At 38.4% G+C, this 20384-nt stretch overlaps 2 protein-coding genes across 3 annotated transcripts in view; one reads left to right on the forward strand and one right to left on the reverse strand.

Moving 5' to 3' along the window:
- The window catches only part of LOC131219232 (glutamate--tRNA ligase, chloroplastic/mitochondrial), a 29105-nt gene extending 23324 nt beyond the window's left edge, over positions 1-5781 (reverse strand). The window contains exon 1 of one of the 2 annotated variants that reach the window (XM_058214285.1): positions 5446-5772. In XM_058214285.1, coding sequence (XP_058070268.1) covers positions 5446-5696 — 251 coding nt within the window. In that variant the 5' untranslated portion in view covers positions 5697-5772. Of the gene's footprint in view, positions 1-5445 lie in introns of both variants that reach the window. The other variant, XM_058214291.1, reaches the window with a different exon arrangement.
- Positions 5782-10042: 4261 nt separating this feature from the next.
- LOC131219250 (SWI/SNF complex subunit SWI3B) lies at positions 10043-16725 on the forward strand. The gene is made up of 6 exons (XM_058214301.1): positions 10043-10323; positions 10432-10853; positions 12691-13098; positions 14250-14400; positions 15513-15640; positions 16321-16725. Exons 1-6 carry the CDS (start codon positions 10140-10142, stop codon positions 16513-16515), a joined length of 1488 nt encoding a protein of 495 aa, XP_058070284.1. The 5' UTR covers positions 10043-10139; the 3' UTR covers positions 16516-16725.
- The last annotated feature ends 3659 nt before the right edge of the window (positions 16726-20384 follow it).

Consider the following 20384-nt stretch of genomic DNA (forward strand, 5'->3'; position numbering starts at 1 on the left):
ATCGGTGACATCGTGCTATGAAACGTTCAAAGTCATGGTGTATATGAGGCTAGTAGTATTTTTCTCCACCACAGTCAATGTTTATCTCTTCCAAAATGTCCACCCAATCCTCTATGTAGCTCGAATAGGATCTTTTCCTACAACAATCATTTCGGTATACTAAACAAGAAACCTTGAATAAATACCCATCATGTGAGATAAATTCATACTTTGGATCCTGGCCATCCACACATTTGTTGAGCACTTCGCCAAAATGGGATCCTCCTATTTCTCTTTTAAAGCCTCGAATCCCATGACTTCCACGAGGAGCATTCCTAACAGAACCACCCTCCTAATCAAAGGATTTGGCTTTGCTCCTACTTCCAGTTTTGTGCCGCAAAAGGAAAAATATGTTCTTGTAGAAAAGCCATTCACTTTACATAACTAGCATTTAGCTTCTTTTTTGGAGTCGAAATATCTCAACGCCTTATGCTCCAAGTATAGAATGAATTCGCGATGAATAAGGTAATGGCTCCAATGTCGTAACACTTGGACCACTACATGGATCTTGAGATCACAAGTGAAGTAGTTCTTTTGTGCATCATTAAGCTTTTTACTAGATAAAACAATTGGCTTTCCTTCCCAACTCAGCACTCTGCAAATGCTAACATTTGAACCACTGTGTTCCACTTCAAAGACTTTATTAAGTCTAGAAGTGCAAGGCCTCTGCCATTTTTTTTTTCTTTTTCTTCCTTTTTGATATTAAAGTCTAGAAGTCCATTTGAACTTGTTTCCACATATGCATGGTGACAAGTGCAATAATTGTACTAAAATTCTGGATAAATCTCCACTAAAATGTCACAAACTCATGGAAAGAATGGACCTCTAAAAGGGTTCATGGGGTGTGCCACTCCATAATGGCCTTGATTTTCTTGTGGTAAACCGTCATTCCTTCTACAAACACGATATACCCCCAAAAACAAATCGCTATTAACAAGAAGCACTTTTTCAACTGAACAAATAGTGCCTCCCAGTAGTACATCAAATATTTGTCATAAGGAAGGTATTTAATAACGGTGACGGTGAGTGCAACAACCACCATAATTACCAATACGATACATGTTCTTTAAAAATAAAAAATAAAAAATGCATCAACCCATAACAATGGGTTGTAACAGCCATTACAATTTAAAGAGCAATGATTCTGGTCGTTATGGTTATGTAATCATTTTTTAATACCTTGGCCATAAGTGATAAAGTGAAGAGATGAATCGGGACAAAAAAACAAGAATGCATCAAAATAAACGATTAAGAACTTCTCCATGAAAGGGAGGAATACCTCCATCATTAGCCCTGTGAAATTGCTTGCCTGCTTGGCGCATTCCGAATGACATGACAAGTCTCGTACAACCCATCTCGAGTCTTAATGCGGTCTTCCACTTGTCCCTAGGCCGGATATGAATTTGGTGATATCCGCTCCACAACTCGATCTTTGAAAAGACCTTTACTCCATGCAGCAAGTCCAATACATCGTCCAAGCGAGAAATAAGAAACCGGTGCTTGATAGTAATTTTTGTTGATCACACGATTGTCCACACACTTCCTCCAAGATCCCATCTTTCTTTGGGGTTAATAATGCAGGAACAACACATGCTGACATATTTTCCCAAATTAAACACTTGTGTAGCAACTCAGTAACCTATTGGTGGAACCTGTCAGGCTGTCATGCATGACTAGATTCATCGGTAGTGATCGAGATTCGGTAGACTTAAACACGACTCTAAATCAATGTGGTATTGAATGCTCCTCATAGGAGGAAGTGCGGCTGGGATTTCTTTGGGCACCAAGTCTTCTTCATATTCATGAAGGAGCTCTTTATAGAAGGCGAAACATCTAACTATTTTGTATCTTCTTAAGCAATCAAGATACAAATAATGCCAATCTCCTAGTTTTCCTCTTCAAACTTTTATACATTGAGCGATTTCTAACCCTCGTCGTTATTAGATTTGGGTGTTGAAAGATGTTTCATTGGAATCAATGTTGCATTAACACCATCTTTGACGAAGGAATATGTGTTAGCCTAAATCAAACGCACCATATACCAATCCCACAACCATGAGTCCTTAACAAAATGTGACATGCATGTTTGGGGACTACATCACACCACAACTTATTTGTATACTTAAATCCAATAGAGAAGGAAACTAAGTAGTTAGAGTAAGAAACTTCTTCTGCTTTCTTGAACCAAGGAATCTGATATGGGAGTTGATGCTTATGTTATTTGAGCTTTAATTTATCCACCATTTCTTGTAAGTCAATATTTTCACTGCTCCCCCCATCCACCAAAATTGTGCATATCTTCTCACCAAAAGTGCAATGTAGAAAATATAGTGTCACAACCATCATTCCTCCTCCCTTGTCAATCACCCGAGGTGTCAATAGCAATCCATTGGATAACCAGCCATTATCACCCTAAACATATGCTACATCTTCTCCAACATGGGCCCCGTCCATATGCATGTTCTTAGTATTCTATGTCATCACCGGCTTTCATTGCATGTGGTCAGAAGTGTCTTGAACATATTCTCCTGGCTCGGTCAAATTTATTTTAACTGTCAACTGATGTTCATGGCAATGAAAATAATGATACCCAATTGCCCTGAATTAAAGCATAAAGGAGTGTTGTTTTGACCAAAGTATTCAATTATGGTAATGTTGGTCATAACAGCCATCTTGTTATCGTTACAATACAAGCCACAACGATCTTTACGGCCTTAAAAAAAAAAAAAAAAAAACCCTATAATGGCCCTATAACGGGCTATTATGGCCATTACAGCCATTTTTTCTTTAATAGCCATTACGGCTCCATAACGTGTAATGTTTCCCATTGTTACCTTTACGTAATGATCATTTTTTTTAATACCTTAGATTTGCCTCATTTTGTCGCACTAGCCCATTGTTCATAATCACCCCCCTATATTGGGGTTTGGCTTCATTATTAAACGTTGGTCGATCATTCCACCTATGGGAAGCCCTGTCGTTGCCATACATGGGAAGTTAGCATGTTGCTCCATCATTGATGGTAGTCCTTGTGAGGCACCAAATCATCTTCTAAGTCCCCAATTAATTATCATCTCGACTTTTATGCAAGTGCATATGCATTAGGGATCTTAAATACATACATCTTTGAAATTCAATTCATTTTCGATGTCCGAGTTAAGACCATTTCTTGCAGTCTTTAGGTCTTTATACTCACAAAACCCTACCCATGATGTCAATGTATGAAACTCCTCGGTATATTCATTTACCAATATATTCCGTTGGCGTAGTTTGCGACATCTTTATAGAGATCATGAGCATAAGTCATGGGTAGGAACTTCCTTTTTAACTTCTTTTTCATCTTTTTCCAAGAATTTACTTTCTCCTTGGTCTTTACCTTGACGAATTTGTTCTGCTTAGAGATCGTCCCCCACCATGCTAATGCATGACTGGAAAACTCCACAATTTCCTTGTACTCGAACACTTCACTACCATGCTTAGCCAATCGATGAAGTCATCAACATGTAAATGACCATGAAATTTCAGATTTTCTACCTTAATTCCAAGTTCTCTATCACGCTCTGACAATCAAAGGATTTGATCATCGGTATCTTCACAAGTCAGGACCACCTGTTGTTAGTTAAGACGTTGGTTGGGAGCTTTCCTACATGTCCACATGCTCCAACTTCGGTCTCTAGATTCCCTCAATGTCGGAGCTCTACAACTTGATTAATGAGATTGTCTACCGTATGTGTGAGTTGATCTACTCACTTTGTGAACGCAGGAACCAATTGGGTTACTTGCACAAACTATTCATATGCTACTACCTTTTAATCCATTAGGAGATGATTTACAGTTAAAATATCCCAAACAATCACCCGCTCTGATACCAAAATTGTGCAATCCAGTTATCAAGTCAATGAGATCTCAACATTAAAACAGAAAAGAAATGGACAAGAGTACACCCACGAGAATATTTAAGTAGAGAGGGAGAAATAACTCCATTGATATCAAACTTCTTCTCTTACAATACTTAAGAAAACTCACAACTTAAAATAGTCTTAGTTCTTGTACTAGGCTAGTATCTAAAGTAGGAAAAAATGTGTACTTGCCGATATTTAAAAATTGGGGTTACAACCTAATAAGATTATATTGGCTTTACTGATGAATGTTAACAACCTTTATGTCATGGAATGGTGAGAAAATGGAACATGATGGTCCCACAAGAAAATAACAGCTGCTATTAGCAAAAGACGGAATCATTTACAATGGAGTAAAACACCATCTATTTGTTATAATTCCAAAAAAGGGGAAAATCCATTATAGACAATGACCTCTATTCCATTGTATAAGGGACATTATTAAGAAAATAATGACCTGATCGATTGCCATGTGAGACATGTTGGTAATCATGAATTTGTGGGTTCCTTGTTATTCTATGTTGCCCCTCCATGACCCTACTTTGCTTGCGCACCTTTTGGTGTGCATGTGATAGTTGGGCTGGGTATTACTATTGGGACTGTATTGGCAAGCGACCGATATCATTGTATCCTTTGCCATGGCCAATTCCAAGAGCCCTAGTGGGCAGCCAATCATAAAAATTTTGCCAGTCTACCACTTAAAGGCCAGCCCCAAACTGTTGGGAGAAACCCTGAGACTTCTTTTTTTGCCCTTTTTTTTGAACTTTGAAACACTAAGATGATGGTGATTGAGAACAAATATAGTCATGCAACATTTGTTTTTGTTTTTGTTGCATAACACGACCTATGTGAGGGGTCATTTGGGAGCGTGTAATCGGTGGTAATTGGTGTGAATCAGTGATAATTGGTGCATTTGAGAGAGTGTATTTGATATGTGGATTCCAGAGTAATTGCCATTGCATATCAAATACACACTCCCAAATGACCCCTTAAAATACAAAATGCAGATGAGGCAGGTAAAGGATGAAAAGAAGGGTGTGAATGCTAGTTTACTAGAATATTAGATCCAGGTTCTATTCTATCCTACCAATCCAATCACTGGGGTGCTACAACCCATCCACTCAGTCACACTGAGGACGAAACATGGCAAGAAACTCACAATACTGGACAATCTTAACCATCTAATTTCTCCAATTAGATTTGGACTGTCGATTATTTTCCTTTTAACTGTCCACTTGACGTGAATAATTGAATGGTTAGGATAACTCGATCTCAGACTGTGCTGCATCCACTAAATGGCTCACGATTCGTATGGTCCGAATCTGCATACATGCTGCATGTGCAGTTGATGAGTTGTAGCACCAAGAGTGCCTCGGTGTGCCCAAATCCGCCAAAAAAAAAAAAAAATGCAATTTTAAAACAGATTTCCAGACAGAAAACTTCCACAACTGTTTGACGAAATTTCATAAGAAAGAAAAAGGGAGTAGAGAGAGCAGAGCAGCCGAACCTGGCGAACAAGTAGTTGAATAGCGCCGTCCTAGCACCTCCTACATGGAGATTTCCAGTCGGCGAAGGAGCGAAGCGGACCCGAACTTCTCCTTCGACCTTCGAGCTGGGAATCGAGGAAGCTGAGATAGAGAAATTCCTATGACGAGTGACGAATCTGAAGTTATAGGAAGGAGAAGAGCGAAAAATGGAAGAAGATATGTCGGGGAAAACCCTAATTCTCAGCCATGGCGATCCTACCAGAGTCGCCATTTCAGATTTTCAGCAGAGCTTTTCTGAAGAATGAGGGTGAGCGCTATCTAGGCGGTCTTTTATCGCGGAGGACCTACATAATCCTCGGCCCACGGAGATTCACAGTGTGCTCGGATTATCCACTTCTCCAGACGGTCCATTCGCTGTGATCGGGACCGTTCGTCCGTTGGGCTGGATGTGGACCGTTGCAGTATTTATCTTTTTTAAGCTTGTTTGAGTTCTAATTTATACTGTAAATAAGCGCCATAAATGGATAATTATTACTTACCTTTATATTTACTGTTTAACATGGATCAAGCTGATATGCTTTCTCTTCATCCGTATGCATTCTTACAGGTCATGTGCATACATAATGGTGAGCCTAACAAATTACACAGGGACGCATTGGATCTGATTTAGGGGAATGTTGATTTTTCAAACCTAGAGTGTGAATCGACTTTAATTCAAAAATAGATACGCATGGTATGTTTACGGGGGTTTGGATTTAATTATCAAATCAACTTTAATATTCCCAATTAGTGAGATATATAATTTTTGACAATATTGGTTGTGATTGGCCCGTTGAAATATATGTTTTGTCTAAAAGTGATGAAATTCCAAGTCTTAGATGGACCACTCTACAGGAAACGGACATTCGAGTGACTAACTAACGATTTTTAATCGTTTGATTGATATGGATAATGTTTGGACGGTCCTGATCATCCATTCGCTGTGATCGGGACCGTTCGTCCGTTGGGCTGGATGTGGACCGTTGCAGTATTTATCGTTTTTTAAGCTTGTTTGAGTTCTAATTTATACTGTAAATAAGCTCCATAAATGGATAATTATTACTTACCTTTATATTTACTGTTTAACATGGATCAAGCTGATATGCTTTCTCTTCATCCGTATGCATTCTTACAGGTCATGTGCATACATAATGGTGAGCCTAACAAATTACACAGGGACGCATTGGATCTGATTTAAGGGAATGTTGATTTTTCAAATACAGTGTAAATACACCGTAAATGAGTAATGATTAGTCTTTACTTCTGTTTGAAAATTCGCGTGTAATTTTACTTGGAAAACCGGTCCAAATGGATTGGTTTAAAAATTTGTGGGCCCTGTTGTAATATATATGATGTATCTGTGTCGTCCATCCATTCTAACATAACATTTTGAGGCATGAGCCAAAAAATGAGGTTGATCCAACATTCAAGTGACCCACACTAAAGGAAACAGTGGCCCCAAAAAAAATTTAAAGGTAGGTATTTGATTTCCTAAATTCTGTGGTGTGGCCCACTTGAGCTTTGGATCTTCCTCATCTTTTTGGATGATGCCCTAATTTCAATTGGGATGATGGATGGACAGTGTGGATGAGTCACATGTACCACTGTGGGCCCACATATATTTCCTAGCACCATTAGTTTTTGTGCCAAAAATAAAAAAAGTCAGTGTCAAATCAAACATTAGTACTACTGTCATAATTACTTGGGAAATCATTCTTACCCCTTTTCCTTCATTTTCCATTTGTTTGGAAATTCAAACAAGCCCTGTACACTTTTATATTACATTTTTCTGGCCAAATTCAAAAATAAATACCTTTCTTACAAACATGCATAATAAATAATAATGAATTTTTTATGTTTTATTTACAATATAAATTGATAATCAAAACTATCTTTAACTCCGATTCGACTGACTAATGAAGCCCACTGCATCTCTAAAGGCTTGATTTTTTTTTGGGCTCAAGTGTAATTACCATGTAAATGGGTAATAATTATTTACCTAAGTAATTACCACATTTTTCCCATTGTATATGTGACAATTTACCTTTTTAACACTTAAATCAATAAATTTAAAATATTAATATAGCGCCCATTGGAATGTATATTACTTATCCACACCGCTCATTTGTTGAGCTAGTTGAATTTATGTATGGGCAAGAAAAACGAGACAAATCCAAAGCTCAAGTGGACCACGCCACAAGAAACAACGGGAATCAAACGCCTACTGTTAAAAACTTCATAGGGTCTTTAAAAGTTTTGGATTAAACTAATATTTGTGTTTTTCCCTTATCCATGTTTGTGGGCCTAGTGAAGAAAATAACTTTCAATGGTGGATGAATTAAGGCCACTGTTTCCTTTCATGTAGACTATTAAAGTATTGGATCTGCTTCATTTTTTTGATTGATGCTCCAAAATGTTCTAATAAAATAGATGGACAATGCGGATATATTACACACCTTGCGGTGGGGTCTATATATTTAAGTTAACACTTTTGTTTCGATTTCGAGGTCGTATTACTCTCATGTTTTCTCAAGGTTAAAAAGTAATAATTACTTATTTACCATGATTTACGTGTGCCATGTAAAATCTAACAACCCCAGGTTACTTAATAAAAGGTAGATTGCTTAAATAATCTTATCATGTGATATGTGGACGATCCTCTTTTGAAATAAAATCTTAAGAAATAACAAGTGTTCGCCAATCTAATAGTCAGATAATTAAATAAACTCAATATCTTCTTGATTGTAGATCTGAACCAGCAGGCCTAATTTATAGGATTTAATTTGAATAACCAGTAGTACACATACTCAATTTCTAAGTGCTTGTTTGGAAGTATGGATTTGGAGTCCCCTGAATTCGAAACCCTCAGGATTGGAAACCCCTTGGATTGGCAATCCTTCGTTTGTCTGGCGCCTGAAGTGTGAAATCAACTTTAATTAAAAAATACCTATGCATGGTATATTTACAGGGGTTTGAATTTAATTACTAAATCAACTTTAATATTCCTAATTAGTGAGATATATAATTTTTGACATTACAATTGTGATAAGCCCACTGAAATATATGCTTTGTTTTAAAATGATGAAATTCCAAATCTCGATGAACCGCAATCACAAGATCATATTTGAGTGACTAACCAATGATTTTTAATCATTGATTAATATGAATAATGTTTGGACAATGCTGGACAATATTTGGATGGTATTGATTTATGTGGACTATGTTTGAACAGTGTTGATCAACATTAGTCGGTCATGTGCCCAATAGAATGACAATGTACAGCGACACGCATGTTACGTTTGCAGCTATTGAAACGATTCCAGGTGTAATCCAAGCACTCACCATGGATTACAAACTTTTTCAAAGAAGGGATTTGGAATCCACCAACGGAATTTGAAACCCCCACACAACCAACGGAATTTGAAACCCCCTCCAATCCACGGTGCCAAACGGATCCTGAGTAAATTCAAAGTGCCGGTGTACCATCCGTAACCTGCTCGAGTACCAATTTTATTGTTAGAATCATGCTCCTCAGGCGCAGCTTCGGTGGATCTAAAGTGAGGGATCCCTGAATGGAGCCCACTATGATGTATTTGCCTCACATCTACTACGTTCATCAGTTTTAAAAGCTAGTTCTTTTAGTGAGTGATTCTAAAAATTAAGCAAATGCAAATATCAGGTGAACCACACTACAGGAAACAGTGGTGAATGGCTACTAAAAACTTTTCGTGGGCCACATTAGTATTTGGATAAATATATTATTTGTGTAGTCTCTTCATCCAGTTTTTTTATTTCACCACTATTTCTTATTGCGTGGTCTACCTAAGATTTGGATCTGCTTTATTTTTGAGATCTTGATCTAAAATAAGATTCCAAAACGTATAGATGGTGTGGATGTAGGTTAAATACATCACAATTGGCCCTATCTACAGTTCATTCAGATATTTCAGCCATCCAGATGACCGCACAACTATCCCACTTACACGTTTGAAGAGGTCACCACCATTTTCTAAAGAGCCGTACTTCCTCGTACCGGCCATCCATGATCGTGGGCGCGGTTGAGGTGGATCCCCAAGTCTGGGCCGCTGCACCGTTCCTTACATCTATACTGTCCATCCATTACTGAAGCTCCTTCCAGGGCAAGGCGAAAAATTTGAAGCAGCTTCAAACCTTAGGTGGACCATAATATATAAAAAAGTGGTAATCGACCGTAGCACAGTAAATAATCGTGATTAAATCCGCACCATTAAAAACGTTGTGCGGGTCACCTGAATGTTTATTTTCCATCCAACACGTTGATATTGTTTTTTTTTAAAAAAAAAAAAAAACAGTATGAAGAGATCACAAAAATATCGGCTTGATAAAAAACTTTTGTGGTCCACAATTAGTTTGTAATGGTCAATTACCATTGTTTCCTGTATTACGGTCCACTTGAGATTTGAATCTACTTAATTTTTGGTACATTTTCCTTAAATTATTTTTAAAAACGTATGGACGGAGTGGATATAAGTTAAATACATAATGGTGGCCCCACGGTCAGCGATCCCACCCACCTCGGTGGATCCGGGGATTCACATAAGTCGTAGCGTTAACGGACAGCAATTAGCCGTTACTTCACGTCGACGGCTCTCTCATTCTTCCTACATACGTCGGATTAGATAATTCTTCTAAAACGATGGCAGCTTCCCCACCACCACCTCCACACGAAGAAACCGCTCCAACCACCTCGTCCGAAAACCCGCCAGAACTCGCTCCCCCACTCGCCCTAAACTCGGAAAATCAGGCCACCGATTCAAAGGAACTCACTCCTCTGCCACCAGAGCCCTCCGTCCAAATCATCACAATCCCAAGCTACTCGAGTAAGTCCCGGAAGAAAACCCTAGTTTTCCATTTCTAGCAACTCCCAGAAACCTTAATTAGGGTTTACCTTGTTAGAAACCCTTATTCATCTCCTCTTCTTATTGCAGGGTGGTTTTCATTCCACAAGATCCATGAGACGGAACGCCGGCTCCTTCCAGAATTCTTCGACTCGAGAACCCCACCTTCGAAAAACCCTAGGGTTTATAAGTACTACAGGGATTCCATAGTTCGGCGGTTCAGGGAGAATCCGTTGAGGAAGCTCACGTATACAGAGGTGCGGCGGACTCTCGTTGGGGATGTCGGATCGATCCGGAGGGTCTTTGATTTCCTCGAGGGATGGGGCTTGATCAATTACACAAGGGCCACGGCCTTGAAGCTGAAAGGAGAAGAGAAGGAGAGTAAGCTGGGCGTTGGTACGCCGTCGCCTGCAGCAGCAGTGGACTCTCATCTGGAGAAGAAAGAGAGCGCAAAGAAGGTGTGCGGCGGTTGCAAGACTGTTTGCAGCCAGGTTTGCTTCGCCTGTGATAAGGTAGTTCCCTTCTCTCTAGAAGAAAAAAATATAACTTTTTCCTTTTCTTTTTGTCCGAATCTCATGAATTCTGAGAAGTCAGAAGATTTGTCGTTATTCCACATGTTAGATGAATTTTGGGTCTGTTTGGATGTACAATTGGCTTAGATTGCATAATCAAGTCACGAAAAGAATGGCCACTAGTTTTTTCCAGTCAGAAGGCAATGTTTTTGCAATCATTTATCCAACTCAGAAGTCATGTGCTTACCTCGAATTTGCAAGTTACTGATGAATTTGTTTCCAAGAAACAAATTACCCAAGAATTGGATTCTACCAATCATGTTAGGCAACTTCAAATTTAATAAATATGGAGTGCAGAAACCATGTTTGGATGCTGCGAAAGAATTGCCAAGAATTCTACTGTGTGTATACACGAGAAGGAGCACGAAGAGGTAAATTGTATCAATTGTGCCCATAGGAGACACGGGTGTGGCATGCAAGAAAATCATTGGGCTGGCTGTAGTTAGATAGTGTTGGCCCAAAGATTAGACGATTCCACTCATCAGGTGGCCCTGCTAATTTGATCATACCAACTAAAACCACACGAGTTCATTTAAACATAAGCTATCAAATTTCAGTACAATTTTCCACATTACACATGGAATTTTAGGCCCATTTATGGGTCTTGGTTTAGAGGTATTGTGAACTGAAGTTCGTGTATCTGCTTACCTGCCGTCATTGGGCAGTTCAAAATAAAAACCATACGAAGGTCTTCTTCAAAGAAAGAAGGCTGATGTTTTTTTCCCCTTCTTTACCTTTGAAACATATGATGTGATAATTTTCTTTTGATCAGCAACAAATTGTATGATATGAATCATCATCCCCCCCATCAAAAAAAGAAGAAGAAGAAGGTATGATACGAAATAAACATGTTGTACATTTTATGGATTAGGCACTTGGATGATTTTTTGTAATCTTTGATTCTGTTCGATATGTTAAATGAAGTGGGGCTTTTGTTCTTTATGTTCCATAATTACTTTTGTCATCGTTCCCACCTACGTGGTGTATATTATCTGATTTTTTCATGCTATTCTCTTGTCGTTAATTTTTTCCTCATCTTTTGGCTAGCCCATTAACTATGAATTTGTTAGTACTCATTGTATATGGGTGAGATTGCTATTGATTGTGTTTCAACCTCTTTAAATGATTGTGAAACCTTGTTTTTGCTGGAATCTTTACTGGCTTGATGGATGACATACTTGTCCCAGCAAAAACCTCATTCAAAACTATCCACAGAGTTAGGTAGTAAAACTCTTCCTCAAACTTGATTAATTTGTACCAAATACATTCTCACGATACGAGGATTGGATGCTGGAATTAGGTTCTACTGGTCATTAAGAATCAATGGCCCATTTGATCCTTAAAAAAGAAAGAAAGAATAATGGCCTACTAGATAATTAAAGTTTCTTTTAAGTAATTCTGAAAATCCATGGAAAAAAGAGGAAATTTCAATACAATCGGACTGGCTTTCTAAGGATGGGACGGGTCCCATATTCTTTGTGAACTTTCATTGCTGTGGACTTAATATTTTGCTTCAAACAGTTTTCCACTTGCTGTAAATTTTCCTATGAATCCGTACAATTGATGTTTAGTTCACATACTCATTTATCTCTCCATTATTATATTTGAAATTTCTTTTAAGTGTTCTCACAAGTTCAAAATACACAATATCAAATTATTAAGGATATCCTGGTGGTCCTCTCAACATAAGTGCATTTTCTTAATGAATCATGTAAACCTATACGAGAAAAAGAACATGAGATAATTAATGCTCCCATTTCCTTGATATGTTGGACAGGTTGACCTGATTCTTTGTTCAAGGTGCTTTGTTCGTGGCAACTACCGGGTTGGCCTCAATTCTGGAGACTTTAAAAGAGTTGCCATCAATGAAGAAGCAAAGACAGACTGGACCGAGAAAGAGACTCTGCACCTCCTAGAAGCCGTTTTGCAGTATGGTGATGACTGGAAAAAGGTAGCAGAGCATGTCGGTAGCAAAGAAGAGAAAGAGTGTGTTTCACGGTTCATCAAGCTCCCTTTTGGAGAGCAGTTCTTGGGACCTCCAGACATTGATGAGGTTGATAAGTATTATCAGATAAAGGATCAGACTGACTCTGGAACTGGAGTAGAGAATTCCAGTGTTTCATCCCCTGCTAAGAGAAGGTGTCTCACACCCCTTGCTGATGCAAGCAACCCAATTATGGGTCAGGTATGGACGAGTTATTTTGGGAAAATGCCAAAAAATTTTGAGTCCAATTCCAGCTTCTAACTTTTTAGCCTTTCTAGTAATTGGTTAGTTAGATAAAGTTGCAACTTCCATTTTCGACGCTTCAAAAAAAAAAAAAAAGCCCTAGTACAGTTGGTATGGAGTTCAAGCATCTTGCAGGATGCATTCTTGCGTGTCATGGTCTAAAAACTCCATGGAACTAGGATTAAGGAGTAAATCTAATTTTTAGAACTTAAAAGTCAAAGATTGGGAACATGGCAATCTCACCTGTATACTAAATGGCAAGACTAAGATATTTGCCAGGATAAATGACTTACTAGTTATTATTGAGGGAAAACTTCTTGTCTGCCCCATTCAGATAAACAATGTTAGGGCAATCTCCCTGGTTATCAATGGGGCGCGCTGCTTTTCTTTTTTGATTGGTGGCAAGTTCCTGTAGCTTTCATTTTCTGAGACTTGTTCTCTATGTTCTCTTTTTTATTCAGTAATTTTTTCATTGTCGATAGGAGGAAAAAAAAAAAAGTAAAAAAATCAAAAGCCAACTATTGAAAAGCTTAACACTCCCCACTTAGTTTTATTGCTGGCTACCACAGAAAGACTCGAATGGTCCGGTTGAGTGCTTAATTGAGTTTTGAGTTGATTCAGTCCCCAGGCAATCTCAAAGATTTGAACCTAGGCATGTATTTGTTCCCTAACATGAAAACCTGCACTTCTTTTTATCTGTGAGTTTATATACGTATATAGCAATTTTGGTCCCTTTTCTTCTGTGTACTCTCGAACTTTGTTGAAAACCCATGTAATGTATCGTAGACAATTATAAGTATCCAACTAGCTAAATGGTCGAACTTAAAAGAAAAGGAAACAAAATAAAACGATGAGCCATAATCTGTGGAGTGAAAGGGGCCAAAATTTTAGTGATTTTGTTCCACCTGTATCTGATGGTAGATCCATCTAATAGCTTCACATACCATTTAATGAACAACCCAAATCAAAAGTATTTCACTTTCATAAAAGATTGGAAACAATGATCTTCCATGGTCTTTACTTTCTTTTTCTTGCTTTTAGTTTCTATTGAAAATCTGAAATCTGCCAAAGTATGAAACTTCAAAATTTACCGACTGATGTTTCCACAGGCTGCTTTCTTATCAGCTGTGGTGGGCTCTGAAGTTGCAGAAGCTGCAGCCCAAGCCGCTGTGGCAGCTCTTTCAGAGGTAGGCCTCACTGATGGTCACAATGAGAGCAGAGAAAATTTTGAATCTCTGGCCAAAGAAACAGATCATCAAGGTAAGGAGGATTTTTTGTGTGAAACCACTTGATCCATAAGAATATTTTGTTAGCACTTGAATCACTTCAACAAATATAGTCGTAGTTAAATGCAGGAAACTCGTTGATTGTAATCAACCTATGTGATAGGCTATTACATAGCACTTGATTGTAATCAACCTATGTAATAATGTATTACACTGCGCCTGTGGGAGTTTTATACTCTCATTGCTGGTCCCCAGCCCGGATAAAGGAGGAGAGTTGTGTCAGGTTGGCAGCCGGTGTCAAGCTTATGACTTACGTCATGAATCCATACAATATGACCTTCCATTAGCCGACCCAAATTAATTCGGATAAGGCTTGGATGATGATCTAAATGCGGGAAATTGTGTTTTGAAGTTGTGCTTGCTTATGAGGTTGTGTTTGGAAAATCACCAATTACAGTTGGCTAAAATCTCAATGCATCCTCCCAACTGAGATCACCCGAACTGGAGATAAGATTGGTAAGAAGTGAGAATGGCTATTTATCACAAATTACAATGATGAAATGCATAAATAATATAGCTGCAGGGCTATGTAACTTGGAGACAGGCAGTTGAACTTGAGATACCGTATCTGAGAAGCTAGAATGGGAAGACACACACACACACAGATCTCTCTCTCTCTCTCTCTCTCTCTCTCTCTCTCTACACACACACACACATATTTGCTATTCTTTTTTCACTTTCTTCTACTGTGGCAGTCCAGTCAGGTTTCAAATTATTTTGTAGGGTGGTCAACAGGCTGGTCCTGGTCCTGGGCCTGGGAAGAACACGAAAGAAAAATTGAAAGACTCAGCATGGTCCAAGTGGTTGAAACCATGATATGCCAAAACGGTTACGTAACGTTAATGGTGGTAACGGTCATGCATTTACGGGCTGAATGGCCATAACGGCATTTACAAAAAAATAAAAAATATTTTAAAAAAAGGCCGTCACGGCCTGTATTGAAACGGGAACGGTGGTGGCTGTTACGGCCATAGTTACTGTTATGGAATACCTTGGTTAAAACCCTGGCCTAAACCCAGGCCCAATGCATTCCATCCCCAGTTTATGATGACGTCAACAGGAAGTAATGACCTTTGTCTGGTGCAGAAGCTGTCGCTGCGAATGGTCACACTGAAGCGAGGGTCCTGGAGCAGGCAGGCTTAGATGCGTGGGCTCTGCTTGAGAAAGAAGAGCAGGATGTGGAGCGATCCATCTCCGATATCATCGAGGTTCAGGTGTGTATATTTCTGACATGGAAGAGACTTGGATACTCCAGCAGCATGGGATGGATGATACGCCGGCGCTTAGAAATTGCAGATTTGGCGTACAAGGAATTCAAATTAAACTGTCCAAATAATGGGACTCACTTTAGATGTGTCATGAACCAAAATTATACTTGCTGGATTATCTGATTATCAGAATGTTGGACATTTTTTATTTTTTTTTTGAAAAGTAACGATTATATTAATCAAGAAAGATACAAAAGAGGGGCTAGAGAGGCTGCCAAGATGGCAGCCAAGCTAGACGCCTAGAATGGTGGACATTTATTGGATGGTTGAAAATGGGAAAAAATCCAATCATCCTATTTCAGCAAGGTGTCACAAATCAGAGGTTAGTATTGTTCAACCAATCTGATTTTGGGACTGTGACTTAGTGACAGTGGGTCCCACAGTTCAGTTGATTGAACTTGAGTTGATGTATGCTGCGTGTACAATTTCTGAGTGCTTGTGACCGTCATACTCTCCCAGAGTATCAAATAACTCACCATCCCACATTCCCCCTAGAATATTGGCTATACCATCATCAACATTTGGGTGTATGTATTTCCCGCATTGCGTTGCCACTAAAATCCCAAAATATGGGTTTTGTTGTCAGGCACTGTTTGACAGAATGCTGTTTGTGTGTGCAACTGCAGATGAAGGAAATCCAGGAGAAGATTGTCCATTTCGAGGGCTTGGATATGCAAATGGAGAAAGAGTGGCTGCAGCTACAACACATGAAAGACCTACTTTTTGCTGATCAGTTAACCATTCTGCAACACAGAGCTCCATTGAGGTTTGGGGAGAGTGGAGAGAAGGACAAGGTCAAATCAACAGATGCTGTTACCTGACAGCATGTAATGTATAATCTTTGAGGAGGTATGATTAGAGGTGTAATCATAGAAATTGTGATTTCAATGGTTTCATGATAGAGCCAAGGTTTTTTTTTTTTTTCTCGAAGTAGCTTGATGAAGCCAATTTTCTGGATGAAAGTACATGCTCTTCTCAGTTAATACAATCTTTTTAAACGAGAATGATATATCCACACATCTTGTCTGCAAGCGCCAAACATGAATGGCGTTGATACATTGTCAGAGTCTGAGTCACTCCCATGCGATAGAGCTCGTGCACATGTAAACTAAACCCAGCAGCCCAAAGAAAGATGGGCATGGCGCCAAAATCAAATTAGTTAGACATTTGATGAATTTGGAGGTCTCTTTATTGTCATTTAAGTGCCCACTATGTCCAAACATAGTGCACCAAAAAAAAAAAAAAACTGTCAGCTTTCAATGCAGGTTTTAAAACATTGAAACAAACAAGCTGGCAATGATGGATATGGACGATGAAGCATGGTTCTTGACATGTTTCAGCCGCATGTGTTGAGGTACATAGGTTTGGCTAGAAAGGCATGTGCGTTTCTGCATGGTACTTGATATGTTTTGGTCACATGTGTTGAGGCACGTAGGTTTGGCTAGAAAGACGTGCATTTCTGCATGGTTCTTGGTATTTTTCGGTCACATGTGTTGAGGCACATAGGTTTGGCTAGAAAGGCATGTGCGTTTCTGCATGGTTCTTGATATGATTTGGTCACATGTGTTGAGGCCCGTAGGTCTGGCTAGAAAGGCATGTGTTTCTGTTGGTGACTCTGGCTTGTGCTGAGGCACATAGGCTTTGCTAGAATGGCGTGTGTTTCTGTCACTGTTGTGTTGCATGTGTCTGAGGCACATGGGTTTTGATAGAAAGGCATGTCTTTCTGTAGGTATCGTGTTTTATAATGCTAGTGTTGGAGGCTAATTCATCATCATCGTCGTCATTATCTAAGCCTTATCCCAATTAATTAGGGTTGGCTACATGAATCATGATCTGCCATTCCTCTCTATCAAGGGTTAGACCTTCGGTTAGACCATAGGTAATCAAGTATTTTCTTACAACTTTCATCCACGTCCTTTTGGGCCTTCCCCTTTTAGAGCCTCCAACTTGTACCAACTCATTTCTAATTGGCATGGTTCTTGATCTCCATTGCACATTACTAGACTATCCAAGTTTACTTTCCCTCATCTTATTATATATTGTTGCTACTCCTAAGTTCCCCTAGACGCATTCATATATAATTCTATCCATCCTTGGTTTGACACTCGTCTATCTCAACATCTTCAGCTACACTCATCCTATGAATATGTTGTTCCTTAACTGTTCAACATTTTGTCCCATAAAGCATGGCTATTCTTATAATTATCTTATAAAATTTTCCTTTCAATTTGAATGACACAACAATCTCATAAAACTCCAAGAGTACATCTCCGCTTCTTGCACCCACTTTGAATTCTGTGGGCAACATCCTTTCATCTCTCCACTTTTATGAATTATTGACCAAATGTATTGAAAGTGGTCATTTTGGAAAACTTTTTTGTCAGCAATCTTAACTAATTCCCCATCCTATTATTACTAAAATTGTGTTTCATATACTTTATTTTAGTTTTGACTAATTTTATATCTTTTTTATTCAAGAATATTCCTCCACAAAGCTCGCTTTATATTTAAGTCCTACATGACCCTGTAAATTAAAATTATGTCATCTACAAACAACATACACAATGTGGTCTCTTCTTGCAAATGCCTTGTTAATTCCTCCATAACTAATGTGAAAAGGTAGGGCCTTAATACCAACCCCTAGTGCAAGCTCACAGTACTTGGAAGCTCACTTGTCTCTCCACTCTTAAGTCTTCACATTTGTTGTCGCACTCTCATACATATCCTTAATCATGTCAATATCCTGAAACTTCTTTTCTAACACCCACAAAATTAAGTCTTTGGGGACCTTATTGTATACTTTCTTTAACTGAATAATGACCATGTGGAGATCATTTCTCCTATCCTTAACGTTTCTTCATCAATTGTCCAAGTAGGAAATAGCTCTTACTTGTTGACCTACTATGCATGAAACCAAATTGATTTTCTGATACATTCATCTTATACTTTAGTCTTTTCTCAATCATTCTCTTCCAAAGTTCCATAAGGTGGCTCATAAGTTTAGTCCCATGATAATTAGAGCAGCTTTATGTCTCTTTTATTCTTATAAATAGGTATCGTATTACTTCACTTGTATGGTATTTCTTTTGATCCTTTACATTTACTTCTTCCTCGATAACCCTTATTCTATTAATCCATTTCTAAATTATATTGTTTTCTCTCTTTTTAAATGCCACCATTTGGTTTTTGAACACCTATTAATTTCACTTCCTTTCTTCTGTCTTTTAATATAAGCATCCATGACCATTAACCTATGTTGCATGGCCAACCTCTCCTATTACAACCCTGTAATCCTTACATTTGATCGTTTTGTTTTCCTAAATGGTAATAAATCTATTTAAATTACTTACGATCCACTTTTGATAGTTATTAAATGTCATCTCCCTTTTTAAAGTATGTGTTTGTTAAAGGTAAATTGTATGCCACAACGAAATCAAGGTAGCATTCCCCATGATATTTCTTCTTCCAAAAACCACTCATATCCTCTACTTTCTTTGCTTACATGATTATTTTAATCTCCTCCTACAAATATCCTCTCTTCATTTGAATTTCCTACATTAGTCCATCTATATCATCCTAAAGTCTATTAATTCTATCTTTTAACCCTGTATGTGCCGTGTATGTGCTCATAGCATTGATTATCTCCTCTCCTAACATGAGTTTTATTAATAAAATCCTAGGACTTATACATCTTCAACTTTATCTTTTAAATCGTTATCCACCGGTATCCTAACCCATTTATATTATTGTCCTTTACCATATTCCAAAAGTTTATATCCATCAATTTTTCTAATTTTGGCCCATTTTCCACTTGGTCTCTTGAACACAAGCTATGTTAACTCTCATTTGTTTGATCATATCTAGTAATCTATATTTTTACATGTCAATGTTCTTATACGCCATGTGACAAGACAAATCCTATTTTGTTGGACTAGCTTCTTTACCTGCGGGTGTCCAAAATGGCACGGAACTTGCATACTTTTTACAGCAATTAGACATTATGGCACGTTGCTTCTTGGGAACACCATAGGCCAATTCTTACCCATTTCTCACTACACCCGATTTCGATGAAATGCATTGCTTGCACAGAATGCCCTAACATCAATTTAGAATGTCATATTGTTTGGATTCATGATAAAAGTTTAAATTTGGTGCCAGCTGCTAACCTGACGCCAACCTCATTTATCCTTCAAAAGGTGCAATATCATAGGCTATTACATAGGTTGATTACAACAATAACTCCTGAATAGTCTATTACATAGGTTGATTGCAATCGACAGGTTATGTTGGAGTCTAATTCAGCCAGTTGGACCAATTTACACAGGAAGTAGTGGCATTTTCCAGACTAGGTTCCTATACAACCCCATTTTGGATTGGACCGCCAGGGTTACATAGGCATTCCAATCCAACATTGAATGGTTTGGTCCAGACAGTATGGCCGGAACTGTTAGGCTTGCAATGTGCTCGTGTCTGTGTGGGCATGAATGAGAGACAAGCGGTAAAAAAAAAATATTTATTACTCTGGTAGCATGATGCTTGACAGGCATGCATTTGGACCCTGAACATACCATGTATATTGAAATTGGAGAACCTCATGTGAATGGGTCATTGTCTAAAAATTGCACGGCCTCATCATCATTGAAATTATTTGAGGGTTAGTTATATGAATCTTGTTACGCCATTCCATGCT

The sequence above is a fragment of the Magnolia sinica genome, chromosome 1 (assembly GCF_029962835.1).
Source record: "Magnolia sinica isolate HGM2019 chromosome 1, MsV1, whole genome shotgun sequence".
Taxonomy (NCBI): Eukaryota; Viridiplantae; Streptophyta; class Magnoliopsida; order Magnoliales; family Magnoliaceae; genus Magnolia; species Magnolia sinica.

Bases quoted from the DNA above. Each gene is read 5' to 3' on its own strand.
- LOC131219250 (XM_058214301.1), top strand. From the start codon at position 10,140: ATGGCAGCTTCCCCACCACCACCTCCACACGAAGAAACCGCTCCAACC. The intron at 10,324-10,431 runs GTAAGTCCCGGA...TTCTTATTGCAG, and splicing joins CACAATCCCAAGCTACTCGA to GGTGGTTTTCATTCCACAAG. The intron at 13,099-14,249 runs GTATGGACGAGT...ATGTTTCCACAG, and splicing joins GCAACCCAATTATGGGTCAG to GCTGCTTTCTTATCAGCTGT.